At 50.2% G+C, this 23,439-nt stretch overlaps 1 protein-coding gene across 1 annotated transcript; it reads right to left on the bottom strand.

The window, feature by feature from the left end:
- Positions 1-14,040: 14,040 nt before the first annotated feature.
- Positions 14,041-22,287, bottom strand: ADAMTS4 (ADAM metallopeptidase with thrombospondin type 1 motif 4). The gene is made up of 9 exons (XM_007976409.3): positions 21,051-22,287; positions 19,597-19,920; positions 19,211-19,343; positions 18,489-18,659; positions 16,953-17,239; positions 16,658-16,844; positions 16,235-16,410; positions 15,086-15,261; positions 14,041-14,586 (listed from the first exon to the last, which is right to left on the bottom strand). Exons 1-9 carry the CDS (start codon positions 21,681-21,683, stop codon positions 14,160-14,162), a joined length of 2,514 nt encoding a protein of 837 aa, XP_007974600.3. The 5' UTR covers positions 21,684-22,287; the 3' UTR covers positions 14,041-14,159.
- Positions 22,288-23,439: the final 1,152 nt, after the last annotated feature.

Here is a 23,439-nt window from a genome sequence, read left to right as displayed (position 1 = left end):
AGCTCAAGCTATTCATTTTCCTCTGGGCCGAGACAGACCAAGAGGCTAGTGAGCCGGTTTCTGGTGATAACGCTGACCTCGTTATCACCCGGGGGTTGGCTGAGCCCTCTCCCAGTGTGTCAGTGGCACCCCCTGCAGCCTACTGCCACTTAGTATCAATAGTTCCTCACCCAGGCTACAGCGTCGCGGACCGCTCTAGAGCATTTTTGTATTCCCATGGTATCCCGCAGGCCTGGAAATAAAAAACGATTAGTTAATAAAACAATGAAACATTGAATGTGGAGGGAAAGGCAGCGTCTTCTTTAAAGTAAAATTGTGTTTCCTCAGATATTAGAGTAAAATGGATGCTCCGTTAACATGTAATATGTTTACGACAGACACTACCCCTAGCATACTGTGTTCCTTAGAAGCAGATGTTCACGCTGAAGAAACAGAGACTTGAATAACTCACAAAATCTGCCCCAAAAGCCCATGGTCTTGTGTATCTTGTATGGAAGGAGGGATGTAAACAATATAAGGTGATAAATATGCTGGCCTAGAAGTGGCAACTCATTCATACGTGGAGATTCTAGAAAGGCTTCCTGGAAGTGACAGCTAATGGGAAACCTGAAGGACTTGTCTATAGCATATCCTTCTGCTTTAAAGGTTCTGTTTTCATGGGAGTTATTTTACAATTCATGTAGGTAACTGATCTGTATGCAAATTCTGTCCTGTCTGGTAGAGGTTCAATTAACCTGCTATTCCCCACACTGTGCGGGAAAAAAGCAGTTTTGGCCTCCATTTTCATGTTCATTTCTGTTTTCCTGATCCATAAATATGTCCGTTGTCTAGATTTTCTCTTGTATTAATTATAACATCTGCTAGTTTCTTCATGAGTTAAGTGAAATCAACACATGTTCATTTTTTTCTTAATTTCTTTTTTCTTTTCTTTTCTTTTTTTTTTTTTTTTTTTGAGATGGAGTTTCACTCTTGGTTCCCAGGCTGGAGTGCAATGGTGCAATCTCAGCTCACTGCAACCTCTGCCTCAGCCTTCTGAGTAGCTGGCATTACAGGCATGCACCACCATGCCCGGCTCATTTTGTAGAGACAGGGTTTCTCCATGTTAGTCAGGCTGCTCTCGAACTCCCGACCTCAGGTAATCCACCTGCCTTAGCCTCCAAAAGTGCTGGGATTACAGACGTGAGCCACCACGCCTGGCCTTTTTCTTTATTATTATTTTTTAATTTAAAAATTTGTGACACGGTTTCACTCTGTCACCCAGGCTGGAGTGCAGTGCCAAGATCACAGCTCACTGCAGCCTCAACCTCCTAGGCTCAAGGGATCCTCCCACCTTAGCCCAGCGAGTAGCTGGGACAACAGTACATCCAGCTAATTGTATTTTTTGAAGACACAGAGTTCTGCCGTGTTGTCCTGGTTGGTCTCCATCTCCTGGGCTGAAACTATCTGCCCGCCTTGGCTTCCCAAAGCGCTGGGATTACAGGCGTCAGCCACAGCATCAGGCCTCTTAATTTTGTTTCTCTTTTTCCTTCCTTCCGTCCTTCCTTCCTTGTTTCCTCCCTTCCCTTCCCTTCCTTCCTTTTCTTCCTTTCTTCCTTTCCTTCCCCCCGACCTTTTTTTTTTTTCCCAAATACCTAGTCTTCAAGGAGATTTTTTTTTTTGGAGGCGGAGTCTTGCTCTGTTGCCCAGGCTGGAGTACAGTGGTGCGATCTCAGCTCACTGCAACCTCCGCCTCCTGGGTTCAAGTGATTCTCCTGCCGTAGCCTCCAGAGTAGTTGGGATTAAAGGTGCCCACCACCAAGCCCAGCTTATTTTTGTATTTTTAGTGGAGACAGGATTTCACCATCTTGGCCAGGCTGGTCTTGAACTCCTGACCTCGTGATCCACCCACCTTGCCTCCCAAAGTGCTGGGATTATAGGCATGAGCCACTGCACCTGGCCTATGTGTTCATTTTTATGTTGGTATTGACAAAGACCCTCTCCTTAACCAAACTTTCAACAGGCTCCTCTGAGACTTCTTTTTGGCTAGGTCTTGTCCTTTCACCCTGTCTTGGGCCTGGCTAGCCAGTTATAGGAAGAATCCTGCCAAGTCAGTTTAGGGATAATTCCCTGCCCACTTCTCCACCCTTTATATCTGATCTATCTGATCACCCTCACCTCCCTTCAGGAAATATCCTGTTAGGTCAGTTTAGCAAGAATCCTCCCAGCCTTAATGTAATTTTCCTTCCATCCACTGACTCTGATTCTGCTCATTGACTATTGCAATAGTCTTCCTTACTGTTTTATCAAGTGTCAGAATAATTTTTTCTTTAACAGTTTAAGGGTCATAATTTTACCTTTTTCTGAAAATTGCCTTTTTTTTTTTTTTTTTTTTTTGAGACAGAGTTTTGCTGTTGTTGCCCAGGCTGGAGTGCGATGGCACCATCTCGGCTCACCGCAACTTCCACCTCCCAGGTTCAACCGATTCTCCTGCCTCAGCCTCCCGAGTAACTGGGATTACAAGCATGCGCCACCACACCCAGCTAGAAAATTAACTTTTAACAGATGAACAGTGTTCCAGGCAGAGGAAATCATAAGGGCAAAGGTCTGGAAATGAGGAAGATATTAGGGAGTTGGGGAAATTAAAACTGGGCCCGCAAGGCTGGACAGTAGAGTGAAGGGAATGAGATGTGAGACTGGAGAGGTAAGCAGATACCAAATAATGAAGGACTCCACAAACCACATTAAAAGAGTTTGGGTCTTATCCAGAGGGCAAGAAGAAGGCATTAAAGTGCTGTAAATAGAGAGTGCTATGATCAGAACTTTAGGAAATGTGGAGCGCTAATTGAAGTAGTCAAGACCAGAGGCAGGGAGACTATTTAGAAAGTTACTGCAGAAATCCAGGAATAAGATGAAGCTCGTGCAGAATAGGTAATAACCGAGGGACTGGAGGGAAGAAAGTACCTTTGAGAACTTTCAGGAGGCAAGCAGGACTTGAAGATTGACTGGATGTGCCAAGTTAGGGAATTGGACTCCAAGAGGACACCCAGATTTCTAATTTGGACCACTGGGTGGTGCCATTTAATGAGAAACAAAACTTAGGAAGAAGCACATTTTGGGGAAGGGGTAGAGATGGCAAACTTTAGACATAATGAGTTTGAGGTGCCTGTGAAGGCTCAAAATGAGATAATGCTGGGTTTAAATACAATACCAACTTTGAAACCCATTGGCTGTGTACGGAGCAATACACTCTCTGGATTTCATCTGTAAAATGAACTCTAGTCTTAAGGGGTTTTGTGATCATTAGTGAGAACTATGGAAAACTTTTGAGCACAAATAGAAGCCGAGACAAAGCCTTGATTTTTTTTATTATAAATTTTTTTTAAAAGAGACAGTCTCACTGTGTTGCCCAGGCTGGTCTCAAACTCCTGGGTTCAAGTGATCCTCCTGCCGTGGTCTCCCAAACTTGATTTTTTGTTTGTTTGTTTTACTTCTATTTATTATTATTATTTTTAGCTTCTGATATAGTATAACTCAAAAAGCCTTGATTTTTTAAGGATCTCACTGTGTAGTGGAAAAGATAGACTTAAACAGATCATTGAAATGTAGTTCTTGGCCTGGCATCATGGCTCACACCTGTAATCCCAACACTTTGGGAGGCTGAGTTAGGTGTATCAGTTGAGTTCACGAGTTTGAGACCAGCCTGGGCAATATGGCAAAATTCCCTTTCTATGAAAAATACAAAAATTAGCTGGGCATGGTGGCTTACGGCTGTAGTTCTAGCTACTCACGGGGCTGAGGTGGAAGAATCACTTGAACCCAGGAGTTCAAGGCTGCAGCGAGCTGTGATTGCACCACTGCACTACTCCAGCCTGAGTGATAGAGCAAGACCCTGTATCAAAGAAAAAAGAGAGAGAGAGCAAATGTGGTTCTCCCAGAGGACCCTTCCTTTGAGCTTCTGCTCCTCCATTGCATCCTGTCTTACAGGACTGACCCTCACTTTCTTTTCTTTTTTTTTTTTTTTTTGAGACAGAGTCTCGCTCTGTCACCCAGGCTGGAGTGCAGTGGCGCGATCTCTGCTCACTGCAAGCTCCGCTGCCTCCCAGGTTCACGCCATTCTCGTGCCTCAGCCTCCCTAGAAGCTGGGAGTACAGGCGCCCGCCACCACGCCCGGCCAATTTTTTTGTATTTTCAGTAGAGACGGGGTTTCACCGTGTTCACCAGGATGGTCTCGATCTCCTGACCTCGTGATCCGCCCGCCTTACCCTCCCAAAGTGCTGGGATTACAGGTGTGAGCCACCATGCCCGGCCTTGTTTTTTTTGTTTTTTTTTTTTTTTTGAGACAGAGTTTCTCTCTTGTTGCCCAGGCTGGAGTGCAATGGTGTGATCTCCAGCTCACTGCACCTCTGCCTCCCGGGTTCAAGTGATTCTCCCGCCTCAGCCTCCCAAGTAGCTGGGATTACAGGCATGCGCTACCATGCCCGGCTAATTTTGTATTTTTAGTAGAGACAGGGTTTCTCCATGTTGATCAGGATGGTCTCAAACTCCCAACCTCAGGTGATCTGCCCGCCTCGGCCTCCCAAAGTGCTGGGATTACAGGCGTGAGCCACCACACCCAGCCTTCACTTTCTATCCCCTTCTCTATCTAACCATTTTCTTCTTTTTTTAGAGTCAGAGACTCACTCTGTCACCCAGGCTGGAGTGCAGTGGCATGATTATAGCCCACTGCAGCCTTGAACTCCTGGGTTAAGGTGATCCTCCTGCCTCAGCCTCTCAAGTAGCTAGGACTACAGATGTGTACCCAGGAAATTTAGTTTTTTGTGGAGATGGAGTCTCACTCTGTTGCCCAGGCTGGTCTTGAACTCCTGGCCTCAAGTGAGTCTCCTGTGAGCCACTACAAAGGCCTATCTACTATCTTCTGACCATTCCCTTACATTAATTTGTAAGCTCCCTGTTTTCAAGAACCTTCACTTCTGCTCTGTGTCACCCTGGCCACACCCTGGACTTAGTCATCACCTAGAACTGTTACGTTTCTGAAAACTTAAATTTTAATATGCTGGTTTCCACCACAATAGCCTGTCTTTCTATATTCTGAATAAATCCTGGGGCCCAGTCATGACACATAACACAATAGAAGAAACCCAGCTTAGTAATCAAAAACTAATTTAAATCTCTACTTAATTTCTCAAGGAAATATCAGAGACAGGGGAAAGGGGCAGTGAATTAGGAGCACATTTTAATGGATAGCCCAATGTCTTTAAAATCCTCTCTCTCGGCTGAGCGCAGTGGCTCACGCCTGTAATCCCAGCACTTTGGGAGCCCACGGCAGGCGGATCACCTGAGTTCAGGAGTTCGAGACCAGCCTGATCAACATGGTGAAACCCTGTCTCTACTAAAAATACAAAAATTAGCCGGGCGTGGCGGCACATGTTTGTAATTCCGGGTACTTGGGAGGCTGAGGCAGAAGAATCGCTTAAACCCGGTAGGTGGAAATGGCGCCACTGCACTCCAGCCTGGAAAACACAGTGAGACTCCGTTGGAAAAAAAAAAAAATTCTCTCTCTCCCATTCAACATTTTCTACTTGGATGGTATTTCTCCCCAAAACTATCCCTTCTGACTCCCCTCAGCCCACATTGTTTTTCCAGATCTCTCTCCCACTCAGCTCTTTCTCTTACCATATTATCCTCCAGTTTCTGGTTTTCTGGTCTGTTCTCTTTACCTGTTTACCTCACTTTGGTTTTGAATAACATAGAAGAACGTGAACCTGACCTAGCAAACGGAAATCATGCCCCCCTAACAGCCTCCCACCATCCATGGGTTCCCTGCGGTCTTACAGCTTTTTTTTTTTTTTTGAAACAAGGTCTCATTCTCTCACCCAGGCTGGAGTGCAGTGGCACAATCACAGCTCACTGCAGCCTCCACTTCCTGAGTTCAAGTGATCCTCCCACCTCAGCCCCCACCCGCCCCCACCCCGTTCCCTGAGTAGCTGGGACTACAGGCATGCACAACGACGCCTGGCTTTTTTTTTTTTTTTTTTTTTTTGAGATGGAGTCTTGCTCTGTCACTCAGGCTAGAGTGCAGCGGCGCAATCGTGGTTCACTGCCACCTCTGCCTCCCGGTTTCAAGCAATTCTTCTGCCTCAACCTCCCAAGTTGCTGGGATTACAGGCGCCCACCACCACACTGGCTAAATTTTGTATTTTTAGTAGATACGGGGTTTCATCATCTATCTACTAGGCTGGTCTCGAACTCCTGGTCTGGTCTCGAACCAGAGACCGGGTTCTCAAACCAGGCTGGTGTCGAACTGCTGACCTCGTGATCCACCTGCCTCGGCCTCCCAAAGTGCTGGGATTACAGGCATGAGCCACTGCACCCTGCCTTTTTTGTATTTTTTGTAGAGACCAGGTTTCATCGTGTCCCCCAGGCTGGTATTGAACTCCTGGCCTCAAGTGATCCTCCCACCTTCGCCTCCCAAAGTGCTGGGACTACAGGTATGGGTCACTGTGCCCAGCCTTACTGCTTACTTCTAGGAGTGACAGACACCTCCTCCAGAAACACTTCTCTGACCTCATATTCTGTGCTAGGTGCCCCTCCTTGATCATGACACCTATCACACAGGTCTGAAATTTTTGTCCTACCTGACTGTCTCAGCCACCAGATTGTGAACTCTCTGAGGATTAGGACCATGTCTTTCCTTTTATCATCCCTTCAACGTAAGCCAGAACTTTTTGCACAAATTTACAAAATGGCACTTAGATCTGGCCTAGACAGTTCCTTGGTATAACTGTTTTCTCACTCTAATGCAGGCTAATGCAGGGGTTAGAAGTCGGGGAGCAGACAAAGGAAGAGATATAAGAAAAGGAGAATTGGCCTTTATTGACCACTTACTAAAAACCAGACACAGTGCCAAACATTTACATCATTATATTCTTAAGTCTGGACCTCTCTGTAAGGCAGGTAATAGTACACATGTTTTATAGGTAAGGAAACTGAGATTTACAGAGATCAGGTAATTAAGGTTGCATCATTCATGTAAGTAAGTAGCAAGGCTTAGATTCAATTTGACTCCAAAAATCCATGTCCTTTCCACATGCTGTGGAATGTTTACAATGTTTACAACCCATTGGCTTATTTATTGAAAAAATAAATGGGATAAACAGTCAATTCTCAATGCCAGATTAGGTCAATTAATATTTTACTCTTCAGATCCATTTTCAAGTGACAATTCTTACGTTTTCTGCTCCCTACTGTTTATTTGCATCTACATTATCAAGAGAATATGTTGACCAGGCACCCTGGCTCACACCTGTAATCCCAGCACTTTGGGAGGCCGAGGCAGGCAGGTAAGTTGAGCCTGGGAGTTCAAGACCAGCCTGGGCAACATGGAAAACCCCATCTCTACTAAAATTACAAAAAATGAGCTGGGTGTGGTGGTGCATGCCTGTAATCCCAGCTACTCAGCAGGCTGAGGCAGGAGAATCACTTGAACCTGGGAGGTAGAGGTTGCAGTGAGCCGAGATCACACCATTGCACACTAGCCTGGGTGACAGAATGAGACTTTGTCTTAAAAAAAAAAAAAAAAAAAAAAAGAGAGAAAGTGCTAGTGTGTCTCTATGAACTTGGATGTGTGTATGTCAATGTGTCACTGTTGGTGTGGGTGTATGGGGCCTGTTTGTTGTCCCAAGACTGTGAGGGATACTTAAATCTACTTCCTCCCCTCCCTTTCCTTCCTAATGCTACTTAAGTACTCTGGGTCTGTCCCCATGTAAGATCCTGCCTGGGGAAGTTGTTCAGTGTTGTTGCTCCCCCGCCTTCCCTGACCCCCCTCTTTCTGAGCATTTTTAGCACTGGTGGTTTCCTCCAGCTGTCATCTGGTTTCTCCTGGTGCCAACGATTTTGGCTTTGCCCCAGCAACAGTCAATAGGGAAGGTATTCAATTGGTTCAGAAACATCCTCTCAGCCAATAAAATGTTAATACATTGAAATTCACTTTCTTCTCCCTTCCTCCCCGACAAGCCCTGACCAATGAGATGCTAGTTTTGTCACCTACTGCCAATCTGGTATTTTAGAAAACAAAATACTGTAATACTGTATGAAGATTACAGAAATGGGACTAGAGATGGAATAGAAGTGTAAACGCCTATTCCACAGCACCCTCCAGGAACCCTGGCTATCCCACCTCCATTACAAAAATAGTGGCTGGACAAATGCCCAGATGTCCTCTGTTCAAACCACAGAAGCAGAGAATCTCAGGGGCAGAAGGGGCTTTAGGAAATTGGCCCAACCTATTGCTTCAACTTCCTCCCCCACCTCAAACACATACTCATGCACAACACTTGCCATCTCATAAAATGGTTGTCCAAACTCTTCTTGAACTTCTCTAGGGACAGGGCACTCACTCCCTTGTCATTCAAGGCCTTTTCTTTTTCCATTTCCTCTTTTCACCTCCAAGACCAGATATTTGAATTGTTTCTGTGCCTCCTTACTTCCTATTATTACTGTTTCTGTTCCTCCTTATATATCTACACCCCAGCTCAGGCCAATGAAGGCAATAAATAGGCAGATGGGAAACAGAGCTCATTGTGGCTCCTACAGGGAGATATGTGCCCCACCACAACCCCATCCCTAGCAAGAACTTGTTGGACTCCTATTAGGTAAAGCTTACCTACAACCTGGGTCTTGGAGGGGTGGTAAGGCAGAGACCATTCCAGAAAGGGGTCAGGCCTTGCCTGGGATTAAAGGCTGAGATGCCCATCACTTCTCTTTGATGAGCTAGCTCTCTCTGCCCCTCTTTCACTTTAGCTCCCGTTCACTTACCCAATCACAGAGGTGGCCCCTAAGCTCAGTCTCATTCTCAGAAAAACTTATTTATGCCAGTGAGAACCTTACTTGGTGAGCAAAGGGCTTTCTCTTAAAATAACAGGCAGAAAAGTGATTTAAAAGTGAATCTACACCTGTAGTCCCAGCTCCTCAGGAGGCTGAGGTGGGAGGGTTACTTGAGCCCAGGACTTCAAGGCTGTAGTGAATTATGATGGTGACACTGCACTCCAACCTGGGCTACAGAGCAAGACTGTCTCTAAAGAAAAGTCCAGGTATTGTAGTGACTCATGCTGGTCATCCTAACACTTTGGGAGATCGAGGTGGGAAGATCCCTTGAGGCCAGGAGTTCAAGACCAGCCTGGGCAACATGATAAGACCTTGTCTCAACCGAAAAAAAAAAAAAAAGGAAATTAGCTGGGTGTGATAGCTCATGCCTGTAGTCCTAGGTTCTCAGGAGGTTGAGGTGGGAGGGTTGCTTGAGCCTGAGAGTTCAAGGCTGCAGTGAGCAAAGATCACACCACTGTACTCCCGCCTGGTCAACAAAGGGAGACCTTGTTTCAAAAAACAAGTGTATCTCCGTGAACATTAAAGGAAGGTGAGAAGGGCTATCATGATGACCTGTTCTCCAGGGCCCAGCCCAAGGTAGCCCTCCATAACCCTCATAGTCTATTCAGTTCAGGGCTCATTAGGCTCTTATCTTCTAGTCCCTTTTACTGTTGCATTGCTTCTCTTTGGGGGGAAGGTGGAGTGGGAGCAGTATACAACCTCCCCTGCCCAGAATGCAGTGTGAACCCCTTTAGAACAGTCATATATAGGCCAGGCGCGGTGGCTCACGCCTGTAATCCCAGCACTTTGGGAGGCCAAGACGGGCGGATCACGAGGTCAGGAGATCGAGACCATCCTGGCTAACATGGTGAAACCCTGTCTCTACTAAAAATACAAAAAAAAATTAGCCAGGTATGGTGGTGGGCGCCTGTAGTCCCAGCTACACGGGAGGCTGAGGCAGGAGAATGGTGTGAACCCGGGGGGCGGAGCTTGCAGTGAGCTGAGATCGTGCCACTGCACTCCAGCCTGGGTGACAGAGCGAGACTCCGTCTCAAAAAAAAAAAAAAAAAAGAACAGTCATATCTATTGTTTGCATTTGTACCTTACATCTACTTATCACAGAACTCTGCTCATTGTACCATCAACTCATAGTATCAAGGTCCATAAACATACTATCTGTGGTCTCATTTTGCTCACTAGATGAAACAAGTAAAGATCACTCTTGTCATGTCTCCATCTTTTTCAGCCTGGTTGGTAGGAGGACCACAGGAGGGCCAAGGGGCCAAGCCTAGCACTGGGAACCATGTTTACTGGAGAGAAGAGAGTGTGGGCAGTCTTTCCTCATTGCTGCAGAGGAAGCAGGCGCTGTGCTGGCTGGTGTAGAGTACAGGGTGCTGTGTAAGGCACTGCCTGGTACAGAACTTGATTAGCAAAGCCCAGCTCCAGTGAGCATAGCACATATAACCACTACAACCTCCATGGCCTGCCTCAACCCCATAGTCCCAGCTTCACATTCTAAGCAGTGTTTGGCATCCCAGCTAGGGGCTGCTATGGCAGAGTGAAGTGCCTTTGGTTCCCCCATTCTTCCTTCTTCCACCTCCACCTCCACCTCAGGGTCTTCTTTACCTATAATTTCTCCCTCAACGCCACATCAAGTACCTTTCCCAATCCCTAGCAGTCCTGCTTCTGCCTCTCAAAACTCCAAATTCTTGCAGGGTCTACCTACCACCCTTGCCCATCCCTGTTCCATCCATGACATACACAGGACTGCCCAAGATTTTTGTTTTTTGTTTTTTGTTTTTTTTTTGAGATGGAGTCTCACTCTACCACCCAGGCTGGAGTGCAGTGATGCAATTTCAGCTCACTGCAACCTCCACCTCCCAGGTTCAAGCAATCCTCCTGCCTCAGCCTCACAAGTAGCTGGGGCTACAGGCACTTGCCACCACACCTGGCTAATTTTTTGTAGTTTATTTAGTAGAGATGGGGTTTCACCATGTTGGCCTGGCTGGTCTTTAACCCCTGACCTCAGGTGATCCACTCACCTCAGCCTCCCAAAGTGCTGAGATTACAGGTGTGAGCCACCATGCCTGGCCCCCTTTTGTTTGTTTTATTGAGTTGGTGTTTTGGTCTCTCACCCAGGCTGGAGTATAGTGGCACGATCATAGCTTACCATAGCCTCGAACTCCTGGGCTCAAGCAGTCCTCCTATTTTAGCCTTCCAAGTAGCTGGGACTGCAGGTGCCACCACGCCCAGCTAATTTTTCAATCTTTTTTTTTTTTTTTTTTTTGGTAGAGATGGAATCTTTCTATGTTGCCCAGGTTGGTCCCAACCTCCTGGCCTCAAGAAATCCTCCTGCCAAAGTACTGGGATTACAGGCGTCAGCCATCTCATCCAGCCCCAAATTCTCAAGCAAATGCACCTTGCCCAGAGGGAAAATTTAGTCCCTCCCTCTCCTCGGGCATCAGGTATTCTGCCATTTTGGGGCACCTGGCTCCCTCACCTCAGATCCTTTTCCAGGTTATTCTTCTTGCCTTCTTGCCTATTTCCTGCCAAACCACGTCCTGTTTTTTTGTTTTTGTTTTTGTTTTGAGACAGAGTCTCGCTCTGTTGCCCAGGCTAGAGTGCAGTGGTGCGATCTCGGCTCACTGCAAGCTCCGCCTCCCAGGTTCACACCATTCTCCTACCTCAGTCTCCCGAGTACCTGGGACTACAGGCACTCGTCACCATGCCCGGCTAATTTTTTTTGTATTTTTAGTAGACACGGGGTTTTACCATATTAGCCAGGATGGTCTCGATCTCCTGACCTTGTGATCTGCCCACCTCGGCCTCCCCAAGTGCTGGGATTACACATGTGAGCCACCGTGCCCAGCTGTTTTTGTTTTATGAAATTTTATTATAATCTCACATCTTCTAGGCATTCTGCTGATTTTATACTGGCAGATTCTGGAGACCCCATTCCATCTTCAGGTAGTCACAGGGGTAACCTCTCACATGGCCATGGCTATAACCTTTACTATTTTGAAAATATTCTAGCATTGGCCGGGCGCGGTGGCTCAAGCCTGTAATCCCAGCACTTTGGGAGGCCGAGACGGGCGGATCACGAGGTCAGGAGATCGAGACCATCCTGGCTAACACGGTGAAACCCCATCTCTACTAAAAAATACGAAAAACTAGCCGGGCGAGGTGGCAGGCGCCTGTAGTCCCAGCTACTCAGGAGGCTGAGGCAGGAGAATGGCGTGAACCCGGGAGGCGGAGCTTGCAGTGAGCTGAGATCCGGCCACAGCACTCCAGCCTGGGCGACAGAGCAAGACTCCGTCTCAAAAAAAAAAAAAAAAGAAAAGAAAATATTCTAGCATTTGTTCCCAGAACAACTCTGTGGGAGTAGATACTATTAGTCCCATATGAGCAATCTAAGGCTTAGCATCAGTGACTTACCCAACACCACTCAGCTAATAAGATGCCGAGCCCCAAATCGAATCCAGACCCGCTGGCTCCCACTCCAGTGCTCTTTCTACTGTTGTGAAACCCAGACCCCTCAACTATCACCCTTATTACTAAGTACTCATTTGTGTTGATGCAGTTGTTCTTGTTATCTGTTCTTGTTATCCTGCACCTTCATGTTCTTGTCAATTGTATTTGTAGCCATGTGTTTACTATGTCTCCTTCCTGTGATTGGGAACCTCCAGAGGTGAGGGATGAACTTTTCCTTTCTCTGTTGGTCCCTCAGAACCCAGGATAGGGGTCTGCCAACCCCTGAGGATAAAGGCAGGCACCATGGATGTGGATCTTTGCCACCTTCAAGTGCGTATAGAGAGTGGATGTGGACAGATATTTGATAATAGTAAGTAACAGCGCTGCCATTTGTTAAGCACTTACTAGATGCTGAGCATTATGCTAGTTCTTTATTTACATTATTTAATCCTCACAACAAACTTCTAAGGGAGGTCTTATTATTGGCAAATGAGAAATCTAATGCTCAGAGACATGGAGTTAGGATGCAACCACATCTGTCTGACTCCAAAAGGATCATAAAAATAGCAGAATTCAATTTAGATTTTAAAAATATGTACCGGGCGTGGTGACTCACGCCTGTAATCCCAGCACTTTGGGAGGCCGAGGCAGGTGGATTAGCTGAGGTCAGGAGTTCAAGAGCAGCCTGGCCACATGGCGAAACCCTGTCTCTACTAAAAATACAAAAATTAGCTGGGCATGGCCGGGCGCAGTGGCTCACACCTGTAATCCCAGCACTTTGGGAGACCAAGGCAGGTGGATCAACTGAGGTCAGGAGTTGGAGACCAGGCTGGCCAACATGGTGAAACCCCGTCTCTACTAAAAATACAAAAATTAGCCGAGCATGGTGGTGGGTGACTGTAATCTCAGCTACTTGGGAGGCTGAGGCAGGAGAATTGCTGGAACCTGGGTGGCGGAGGTTGCAGTGGGCTGAAATCACGCCATTGCACTCCAGCCCTGGTGACAACAGCGAGACTCTGTCTTAAAAAAAAAAAAAAAAAAAAAAAAAAAAAAAAATTAGCCAGGGCGTAGTGGCGGAAGCCTGTAATCCCAGCTACTCAGGAGGCTGAGGCATGAGAATCACTTGAACCTGGGAGGCGGAGGATGCAGTGAGCCGAGACTGTGCCATTGCACTCCAGCCTGGGCAACAGAGGGAGATTCTGTCTCAAAAAAAAGAAAAGAAAAGAAAAGAAAAGAAAAAAGAAAAGAAAAGAAAAGAAAAGAAAAAAGAGATAATCCCTCACTCCCTGAAGGCCCACCCTACTACCCTTTTCTTTTCCCAAAAAATAAAATTCAGGAAGAGGAAAGCAGAACAGGTTGTACCTCATACATAAGCACACACACATTTTCACACACACACACACGCGCCACTTATACCTATCATCACCACCCTGGATTTCCTAGCCCCAGGGTGAGGGCTATGAGGGGTCAGGGGTCAGGTTCCCCTGGACCCTAGTCCTTGTTCCCTTCCCTGGTGCTAAATAAAAGTGAATAAATACTAAATAAATACAACTGGGGCCCAGGCCCACCTTGCCTTCCCCCTCCCTCCTGTGACCCGCAGGGCAGGGGGGGGCAGTTTAGATGGAGGGCTGTCTGTCAGCCCCTTCCATCCACTAACCTGTCACTGCCTCCCAGGGCAGGAAACCAGGGCAGGGCCAGCCTGCACATTAGGGTGAGAGGACGGGCAGGTCTCACGCCCGCAGCCCCGCCCCACTGAGTCTTAGCATGAGGCAGCAACAGAAGCTCTCTCTTTCTCCCAGCTAAGTCCGAGGCCCCGGTGCCCAGAAAGGGCAGCCGGGATAGTGAGGTTATTTCCTGCCCGCCCAGGGGCGCCGCCGAAGGATCTCCAGAATCTGTGCTCTTCGGTGCAGCCAGTCCTGGGGAGTGGGGCGTGGTGTTGAAGGGGTTGGCCGTGGCACAAAGAAGCTGTATCGGAGGCGTGCATCCTGGGGGTTGCCAGCCACTAGGACTTGCAGTGTCAAAGGCTGGGCCAGTGGCCCATGGCCTGACAGTGTCTCTGAGGCCGCAGTGGCCCCGCTGTAGCGCAAGCTGACTGCCCCAGGTAGTACCACATCTGTGGGGGAGGGCATCAGTGTGTATTCACCATTGAGGGCATAGGAGCCATCTGGCAGCTTCAGGGCCAAGTAGATGCTCCGGTGGCCAGGGTTTCCCTGCTGCCGGACAAGAATGTGGGTGGCCCCTGCGGGGATAGTGACCACACTGTTGTATCCGTACCTGTGTGGAAGGAGTAGATGGAGAGCTCAGGATCACCTGAATCCCTTCAGCTTTCTGAGCTGTGTTTTTGTGACTGCATGTGTGTACATGTGTAGATGGTTGTCACCCCTATCCTATATGAGCTGTTCAGTCTGGATCAGAGCTACATGCACATGTGCCCTTTTGCCTCTTATCTCTGGACCTTCACACCCACTGCCCCCTTATTGAGGTGCCCTTCCAAGTCCCACTTCCTTGGTACCTGTCTAATTCCTACCCTCCTTCTGAGACTCAGCTCAGAGGTCACCTCCAAGGAAGCCTTCCCTGATGTCCACAAGGGCACTCACAACACCCTGTTCCGACCTTGGATGAACACATGGGACACTGCACTGTAGCTGCCTACTCATCTATCTCCCGCTAGACTGTGAGCTCTTTGAGAGTAGAAACAGTGCTGAGTTCCCCTCTGCATCCCCAGGACCCAGAATGTCCAGGAAGGTAGAGGGAGGAATGACGGTGAAAGAACCTGAATTTTTTGAAAGAGCCTGACTGCTTGCTGCAGCCAGAACCGTCCCCTCCGCACACCATGCACTTGTCAAACTTCTTCTTGGAGCCAATGATGCGGTCACAGCCAGCATGGATGCAGCGGCCCTGGACACAGACCGAGGAGCTGTCCGGGGAACAGGGGGTCCCATCTACCACCTGAGGAGAAGAGAAAGAACAATGCCGAAGGTTCCTCCTAAGTCAAGAGGGGTTGGTTGGTAAGTCAAACAAGACCCATGTCCCATCAGGGAAGGGATGTCGGAAAAGTTGGATGAAGTAGGGGATGTAGATGGGTGAGTGCCAGGCACCATGTGGGTGATAATCATAACAATAATAATTATTATCACATATAACATCTAGCCAGCATTTTCAGAGCACTGAGTATGAATCACATAGCATGCTAAGTGTTTTACAAACACAAACGTAAATCTCACCACCACTATTTGAGGTTTTTAGGGATGGAATGTTGAGGTTTAGAAAGGTTAAGGAACCTGTCCAAAAGCCACACAAATGGCAAGCAGAGGAGCCAAGATGGGAAGTGCAGGTCTGTCTGGTCCTAGCACCAAGCCCTAAACCTTCATGGCACTGTCCCTAAATGGACGCTAGAGGGCAACCAGCCTGTAGAAATTCTCAGGTTGGGGCGAAGGGAGCAAAATGCTCCCAGGGCTTGTTTTTCTTTGTGCAGCCTTCAACCCACCACCCTATCACAGAGACGGAGTGTAGGGACTTCAGTCATCTCCAGAAGGCCTGTCCATTGAGGGCTGGCTGTCCAGGAGCTGAATGAGGCCAACACTGTAATTTGACAGAGAAGCCCATGGAAGAGGGGTCAAGGACTTGCCCCAAAGGCCACACATTCCATTCTCACCAAATGCAGCACTAGAAGATGGGGAGTCAGAGGAAAAGAAACCACAGGAAATAGGATAGGCTAGAGGGACCTACTGGCCAAGTATCTGGAGTCTGGGGCTTGTTTTCCTGATACCTATGTACAGATAAGTCTGAGTGGAATCCTGGACTGGGCTGGCATGGCTGTGGGAACAGGGTTACTTTGGGGGATCTTTGTCATCAAAAAGCAGAGGGAGCACGGGGCGGGGGTGTGACCATAGACAGGGCCTGGGGGTGTCCTGACCCTCACCCGTGGCTCCAGCACGTAGTAGTAGCCCAGTGCCCGGGCCTGGCAGGTGAGTTTGCACTGGTCTTGGGGGGCCACGCCTGTGTAGCGAGGAACCCAGTCCATGGGCCCTGGGAAGCTCTTGAAGAGGTCGGTGCGGTGGTTGTAGGCAGCACACTGTTCCTCGCGGAAGGTCAGGGCTGGAGGGGTAAAACAGTCAGAGCCCCTCCTTCCTCACATCACCCCACACCCCTCCACCCAGCCCCTGAGAGCTCTAGACAGCACAGCTCTGCTCTTCCCCACAGACGGCCAAGGACAAATCCCAGAGGTTAAAGGCACTCCCCACAACAGCAGGGGAATCAACACCCGCTTTGTCTTGCACTCAAGGGACAGTCCTTCTTGCTCTACTGTCCCCTCCCAAGGGCTCCCATCCCTGCTACTCCTCACCTGAGCCAGTTGGGCAGTCCTCAGTGTTGCAGGAGCGGAAGCGGGTGCGGCGGCCCTCACAGTACTTGCCACCATTCCGGGGGACAGGCCTAGTGCAGTCCCGGGAGGAGAACTGGACACCACCCCCACAGGTCCGAGAGCAGTCACCCCATGGTCCCCAGGGACCCCAGCCACCAGCCTGTGGAGTCTGCAAAGGCACAGAATGGAAGTGGGGCATAAGTGAACTCTCTCCCGGGCTTAGGGCTGGTCCCCACACCCCGGGGCCCTTTACCCCACCCCTGCCCTAGGATCTCACATTGAAGTCCTGGAGCTGGTCCATGTGGAGGCAGCGACCACCCATGCAGGCTTGTGCGGGCCCGCAGGGTGTGCCATCGGCCCAGGGCGAGTGTTTGGTCTGGCACATGGCATGGCCATTGAGGTGGCCAGAGCACCAGAGGGCAGCACAGGGCGGTGGCAGCTGTGGACAATGGCGTGAGTCGGGCCCGAAGGTCAGCTGGCACTGGCGGTCAGCATCATAGTCCTTGCCAGGGAAAGTCACGGGCAGATGCAATGGAGCCTCTGGTTTATCTAAGAGACAGTGCCCTGAGAAGGGGGTTGGGGCACAAAGTCAGCAATGGGCTGAGGGGAGCATTCAGGATTGCCAGCAGAAAGCTTAGGCTCCCTGGGGCCTGATGGAGCCTATAAAAACAATCCTAGGACTATAAGAGAATTAAAAATTTTTTAAATTTATAATTTATATTTTAATTACTTATTTTTTTTTTTTTTTTTTTTTCAGAGACAGAGTCTTGCTCTGTCACTCAGGCTGCAGTACAGTGGCATGATCATGGCTCACTACAGCCTCAAAATTCTGGGCTCAAGCAAACTTCCTGCCTTGGGCTCCTAAGTAGGTGGGATTACAGGCATGTGCCATGTCTAGCTAATTTTTTGGAATTTTTTGTTGCCATAAGGTCTTGCTATGTTGTCTAGGCTAATCTCAAACTCCTGGTCTCAAGCAATCCTCCCACCTCAGCCTCCCAAAGCATTGGGATTACAGGTGTAAGCCACTGTGCCTAGCCCTGTAAGAGGCTTTAATGGGCAACTGTAATTTATTGGATGCTTATTATGTGATGAACATTGGCTAAATGCTTGACCAGCATGTATTTAACCATGGCAAATACCTATGAGATAGGTACCACTATTATACTTATCTGACATATCAACTACAAACACAGAGAGGTGAAGTAACTTACAGTCACACATCTACACCTGCTTAAAGAACAGAATAAGAGGCCAGGCATGGTTGCTCAATGCCTGTCATCGCAGCACTTTGGAAGGCTGAGGTGGGAGGATTGCTTGAGCCTAAGAGTTCGAGACCAGCCCAGGCAACACAGTGAGACCTCATCTCTATTTTAAAAACAAACAAACAAACAAAATGGAATAATGATAGGAACTCAGTTCTGCCTATTCTAACCAACTATAGAATACTTGAGTTTGCTTCTCATCAACATCTCTGCCTAGTGGCAGTCATCCTGTTATTCTTGCATACCTCACTGCGTGACAAGGTAATCACATCCTTCACAGCCAGCCCATTCCAGTGGTGGACAGTTCTGGCCCTCAGAAGGTCCGTTCTAATTCTACTGAGCCAAAATTCACCTCCTCTAGCTATGCTATTTATTCTGGGAGGAAGTGAGAACTACACAAAGACAGCAGCATTTCTCACCCCTTCCCACACTGCAGAGGAAGCACACTTGGGGGAGGCAATTTGGCCCATGCAGAATGCAGCAGAAGTGAGAGTGCCCTGGAGGACAGGAATTGAGTCCTACCCAGGGAAAGGTAAGTGCCATCTGCTTACCATAGCCATTGTCCAGGAAGTCAGTGATGAAGCGGGCACTGCAGGGGGACCAGGGCTCCTCAGGATCCACATGAGCCATCACAGGGGCCATGACATGGCGAGAGGTGCTCAAAGGCCCATTCAAACTGATGCATGGCTTGGAATTGTCATGGAGCATGTTGAAGACATGACCTGTGGGAGCAGAGGCCCTGATAGGATCTGAGGGTCCCTTCCTCATGCCCTGAGGGACTCCATCATAAATCTGGCTGCAGCTGTGGATCATCAGATCCATTCCCCACTCACCCTGCCCCCAGTCCCTTTCTTTCTGGTACTCTCAGGGCTCCCAGTATGTAGCCCCATCTCTTTCTCTGTCTCCTCTTCCCCAAAATATACTCCGGGCCCCTCCCTATCCATTTTTCCTTATAGCCAACATTCCCAACTGTGACCCCACCCATTCCCTCTCTGACTTCCCCTCCAAATACACACACACACACACACACACACACACACACACACACACACAGAAAGAGAGAGAGAGAGAGAGAGATCACAGTAGTTTCTACCAACTAATTTAATAGAAAAATGTAAATGTATGTCTACACCTGGAGCAGAGAGGAGTAATAGCCCTATACCTAGGCCTAGGGGAAGAATACCTTGGGGCCCCCATTAACACTGTGGTGAACTTAGTACCCCCTCCCCCACCTTCTCCTCCCTAATACCTTTCTCATCCACCCCCAATTTACCCAGTTCATGAGCTGCAGTGAAGGCCGACTGGAGCCCATCATCCTCCACGATAGCACAGCTCCGAGCCGGGTCACACACGGTGCCCACATCAGCCATACCCAGTGTGTCGCAAGTGGAGACTCCACACAGGTCCTGTGGAGAGGGATCATAGAAGGTGCATAGACAGCCAAGACACCTGGGTCCATTGGGTTGAGATCTAGATTCCTAGGGACCTGGGCACTGAGGACCCAGCACTGTCAGGGCCTAGGTAGCCACACATGGCAGTGTGGCTGGGGCAAGGCACCATGTCACACAACTCCAGGAATATCATTTGCATCATAGTCTATGTAGTGGTGCTTCTTAGAATTGTGCAGTGCATGGCCTGCGGTGCTGACTGGGGCCTCACCTGACGGGTAAACAGAATGGCTGTGTCAAAGTGGTCAGGGTCCGAGTCCTCAGGGGTGTTGAGGCCCCGCTGCCAGGCACAGAAGCTGCGCAGGGTCTGGGCAGCACTGGGCCCCACTTGGGGCCCCTCCTCGCCTGACCCCAGGATCACTAGCCGAGTCACCACCAAGCTGACAGGATTGCGGATGCTTGGGTGCTTGAAGGCCTTGGCCGCTGCTGCCATCACTGTTAGCAGGTAGCGCTTTAGCCCCGCACCGTGGAATGCGGCCATCTTGTCATCTGCTACCACCAGCATCTCCACGAATCTACTCAGTGAAGCAAAGCGCTGGAGAGAAAAAGGGAGAGGAAGAACCTGAAATAGCCTCTCAGACCCATGGGTTGGTCAATTCTGCAATCCCTCACTTGCTGGGTCTTGAACTCAGCATAGTCAGCTGCCCGCCCCCCACATCCCCCCACCCCCCCGCCCCGGGATTCCTGACTCCTGGCGGGTCTTGGTTGGGCCCTTCCCCCAACACCAAATCCCAGGGCTTTTGTGGTAACTCTGAGGAGTCAGCAGCTGGTTCTAAGAAGGGGAGGAGAAGGGGACGCCACATCCCAGGGCTGCGGGAGCCCCAGAGGTGAGAGCCGCCTGGACTGCCGTCAAGAGGCACTTTGGGGTTCTCCAGGCCTGAGTGTGGCTGGGACCTATGGGACCAGGGCTAGAGGGCTGGGCTGCAACGTGTCTGCCCTGTGTGGTTGGAGGAACGATTCAGTCAGCAGCTAGGGCCAGGGCCAGAGCTCAGCGTGGCGGGTGTGGAGGGAGCGTCTGGTCTGGATTAAAGCTAGAGAGGGAGGAGGGAGGAGGGAAGGGAAGAAGCGGGAGACCAGGAGTGGGAGGGAGGAAAGGATGGAGCTTCAGGCAGCCTCGCAGTCCGGCCACAGTGTGGGAAGGGGATTGACCAGAAGGAGGTATGGGATACCCTCCCTCTCTCGCCACTCCTGCCCTAGTTTGCAGTTTGCCACAGTGATTTTAAAGGCAGCATCAGAAGCCAGACACCAAGCCCTAGGGCCTCAAATCTCACTCCTTTAGCTGGGGGTGAGGGATGAAAATCAAATTTGGGGCAGAGAAAAGAGCCAAGGCCAAGGGGCTGTTAGGAGACCTTTACTGCTGGGGACTGTGCCAGTAGGAGATGCCATGGCCAGGAAGGGGTGGGGTGGGTAGGGGGAGCAGTTATTCCCAGCCCAGAGTCTCTGACCCACCTCTGAGAACCCTCGGTGGGTCTGGCTAGGAGAAGGGTGAAGGGGAGAGGCCTGAGCCTTACCAAGAAAGGAGGCTCATGGAAAGAGGAAAGGCAGGCAGAAGGGAGGGAAGCAGAATGGCCAGAAGTGGAAGTGGGTGGAGAGAGGGTGAATAGGGGTCAGTAGGACAGACATGGCGGGAGGACACCGCAGGACACAGACGCCAGGGCTGCCTACCTTGGCTCTTCGGGGTCTGGGGCTGGGGCTTCCAGGAGGAGCCTTGACGTTGCACATGGGACCTTGGCCGCTGGCAGGACTCTTCCGGCGTAGGATGTGAGCCCCAGGTCCCCCGGCGGAGTTAGGGGTGCCTCCCTCCAGGGGCTGGAGGTGGAGTTCAGCCCCCCGATACTGTAACACCCCTAACAGGGCTCCCCCATCCCAGTGCAGAGATGCCACCGACTCCGGATCTCCATTGATGGTGCCAGTCAGGTAGGTGCCAGGCTCTGCTCCACCCAGCAGCTCAGGCGCCTGGCCCAGGTACTGCACTGTCAGCCCCTCGACCTGCACGCCGGAGTCCTGCTCCAGCTCTAGTAGCAGCGTCTCCCCAAAGGCCTGCAAGCGGCACAACAGCCTGGCAGGGGCGCCCGAGCCAGGCAGGACGCTGCCGTTGAGCTTCTCTGGAAACACGATCTCCTCCTCCCGGGGGAGGGGGCTGGCCAGCCAGGCCGAGGGCAGGAGAGAGGCCAGCAGTAGCAGAAGCAGCCACACCAGCCAGGAGAGCGGCACAATGGGGAGCAGGAGGCAGGGTTGGACTCCCCACAGCCAGCGCCCCGCCAAGCCCCTCCCGGGACGCGCGCCTGTCTGGGACATGGCACTGGTACTGGAGCTGGGAAGGACTGAGGCCGTCTGGGGCACCAAGTCCTCCACACCCTAGCTTTGGAAAGCTCCTCTCTGTTAGCCTGGGGGCTTGGACTCCTGCCAAGGTCAGAGGCAGTTTTCAGAAGGGCTGGGGACCTTTAAAGGAAATGGAGAAAACTTAGTCCTTGGGCTTGGGAGAGGCGCCCAGGGGTCTGGCTTCTCCAAACTCTCCTCCTGAGCCCTCCTTTCCTGAATCTTTGTCTTTCCCTGCCTGTGTCTTCTGCAGCTTCTCTGGCCTCTCCCTCTGTAGGAGGACTCTGTCTGGGCCGCTTCTGTGCCTGCCCTGTCTCTGCCTTCTTCCGCTGTGCCTTTGTCTCTCTTTCCTCCTCTGTCTCTCTCGTGCCTATGTGTCTGTGGGTCTCCCTGTGGGTTCTCCCCAGCCTCTCTCCGCGCCAGCTCTTTTAAGCATGGTGAGCCTCTGCGATTGATTGGCTGATCTCTAAGCCACTCAGCTGAGCTCTGTCGGTGGAACTCAGATGGGTGTATCATCGCTTCCCAAAAAAATGGGACTTGCCCAGGGGAGGGGAATCTCTAGCAGTCGAATGGATAATAGGCACTGGGCCAGCTGATGACATAGCCTTTTCCCAAACTCCACAATCAGCCCTCAGCTGTCTCTTTCCCTTTTTGGTGGGACAGAGCCCCAGGAGAGGCAGAGAGTGAGGGAAAGGGCCTGGCCAGCATGCACAGATAGGATCACGGTCCTGGGAGAATTTCTGCTCTTACAGTCTAACCTAGCATGGCCTCTCTTTTCTCAAGGCTCCCTCATGCTGCCCTTTGGCCCTAGTGGCTGGTTTCCAGGGCTGCGGGGACTGAGTGAACTGCCTGAGAAAAGAGGGTAGGGAACAGGTAAGGAGACATCAAGAGGGAAGAACAAAGAAAGGAGGTAACTTGACATGGCTCAGGATAGAACTGAGCAACTGGGAAGAGTAAAAGAGGCAGAGCAATGGGGGAGGCAAGGAGACAGTGATCAGGGAGTTGACTGCCCAAAGGTAGGATGATCCTGCTTGGAATGAACGTACTGGAGGCGGCAGATGACAAGGCAGGAGGGGTTAACGACTTTTCCTTTTATAGGCTGATCCAGGGTGGCACCTCCTCTTTTCTAACGTCCCTTCTCTCCCTCAGGATCCCCCTTCCTGAGTTACCACTACCCACCCCCTCCAAAGCCCAGAACATCCATTCCGCCTCCGTTTCCCCCCAGGGTTCCCCCTCCCCACTTCCTGACTCCCCATTTCCCTGGCCCAGCTCCCAGTAGCTTCCCCCAGGCTTTTGGCCCTTCTCCTACCCACTCCCAACTGCCCTAAACCCTCCCCCAGCCTCAAGTCAGCCAGCCCCCAGCATAGGCAAGACTTGCTCTCAGGAACCCAGATTCATCCAGTATCAGTCTGGGGGAATCCCCACCTGGCTCCCACCACCCACCCCACCTTGCTCTGAGAACCCAGTGGTTCCTGGAATATCTAGTAATCTTTTCTTTTTAATTCTCCCTGTGGCAGGGAGGGGGTGGAGGCAGCATTGTGCTTATAGGGAAATTAGGGTACTGGGAGAAATCCATTGCCTGGGGTGGGAGAGTGGCTGGGGAGGAAGAGGTGGTGTTAGGGAAGGAAGCAAATTATTCCTTTGACTTTGGATAGGAGGGAACTCGCAAAAGAGGTCTTGGGTGTGAACTCTCAGGGCAAGGAAGGGTTCAGAAGTAGGGGCAATTTCTGCTCAC

This window comes from Chlorocebus sabaeus, chromosome 20, assembly GCF_047675955.1.
Source record: "Chlorocebus sabaeus isolate Y175 chromosome 20, mChlSab1.0.hap1, whole genome shotgun sequence".
NCBI classification, from domain to species: Eukaryota; Metazoa; Chordata; class Mammalia; order Primates; family Cercopithecidae; genus Chlorocebus; species Chlorocebus sabaeus.
Note: the sequence above shows the minus strand (reverse complement) of the source record. Positions and strands in the feature narration are given on the sequence as shown.

Coding starts and splice junctions, on each gene's coding strand:
- ADAMTS4 (XM_007976409.3), bottom strand. CDS start 21,683: ATGTCCCAGACAGGCGCGCGTCCCGGGAGGGGCTTGGCGGGGCGCTGG. Junction 19,344..19,596: donor CCATTCTGTTTACCCGTCAG/GTGAGGCCCCAG, acceptor CCCTCTCCACAG/GACCTGTGTGGAGTCTCCAC. Junction 16,411..16,657: donor GGACTGCCCAACTGGCTCAG/GTGAGGAGTAGC, acceptor TTACCCCTCCAG/CCCTGACCTTCCGCGAGGAA.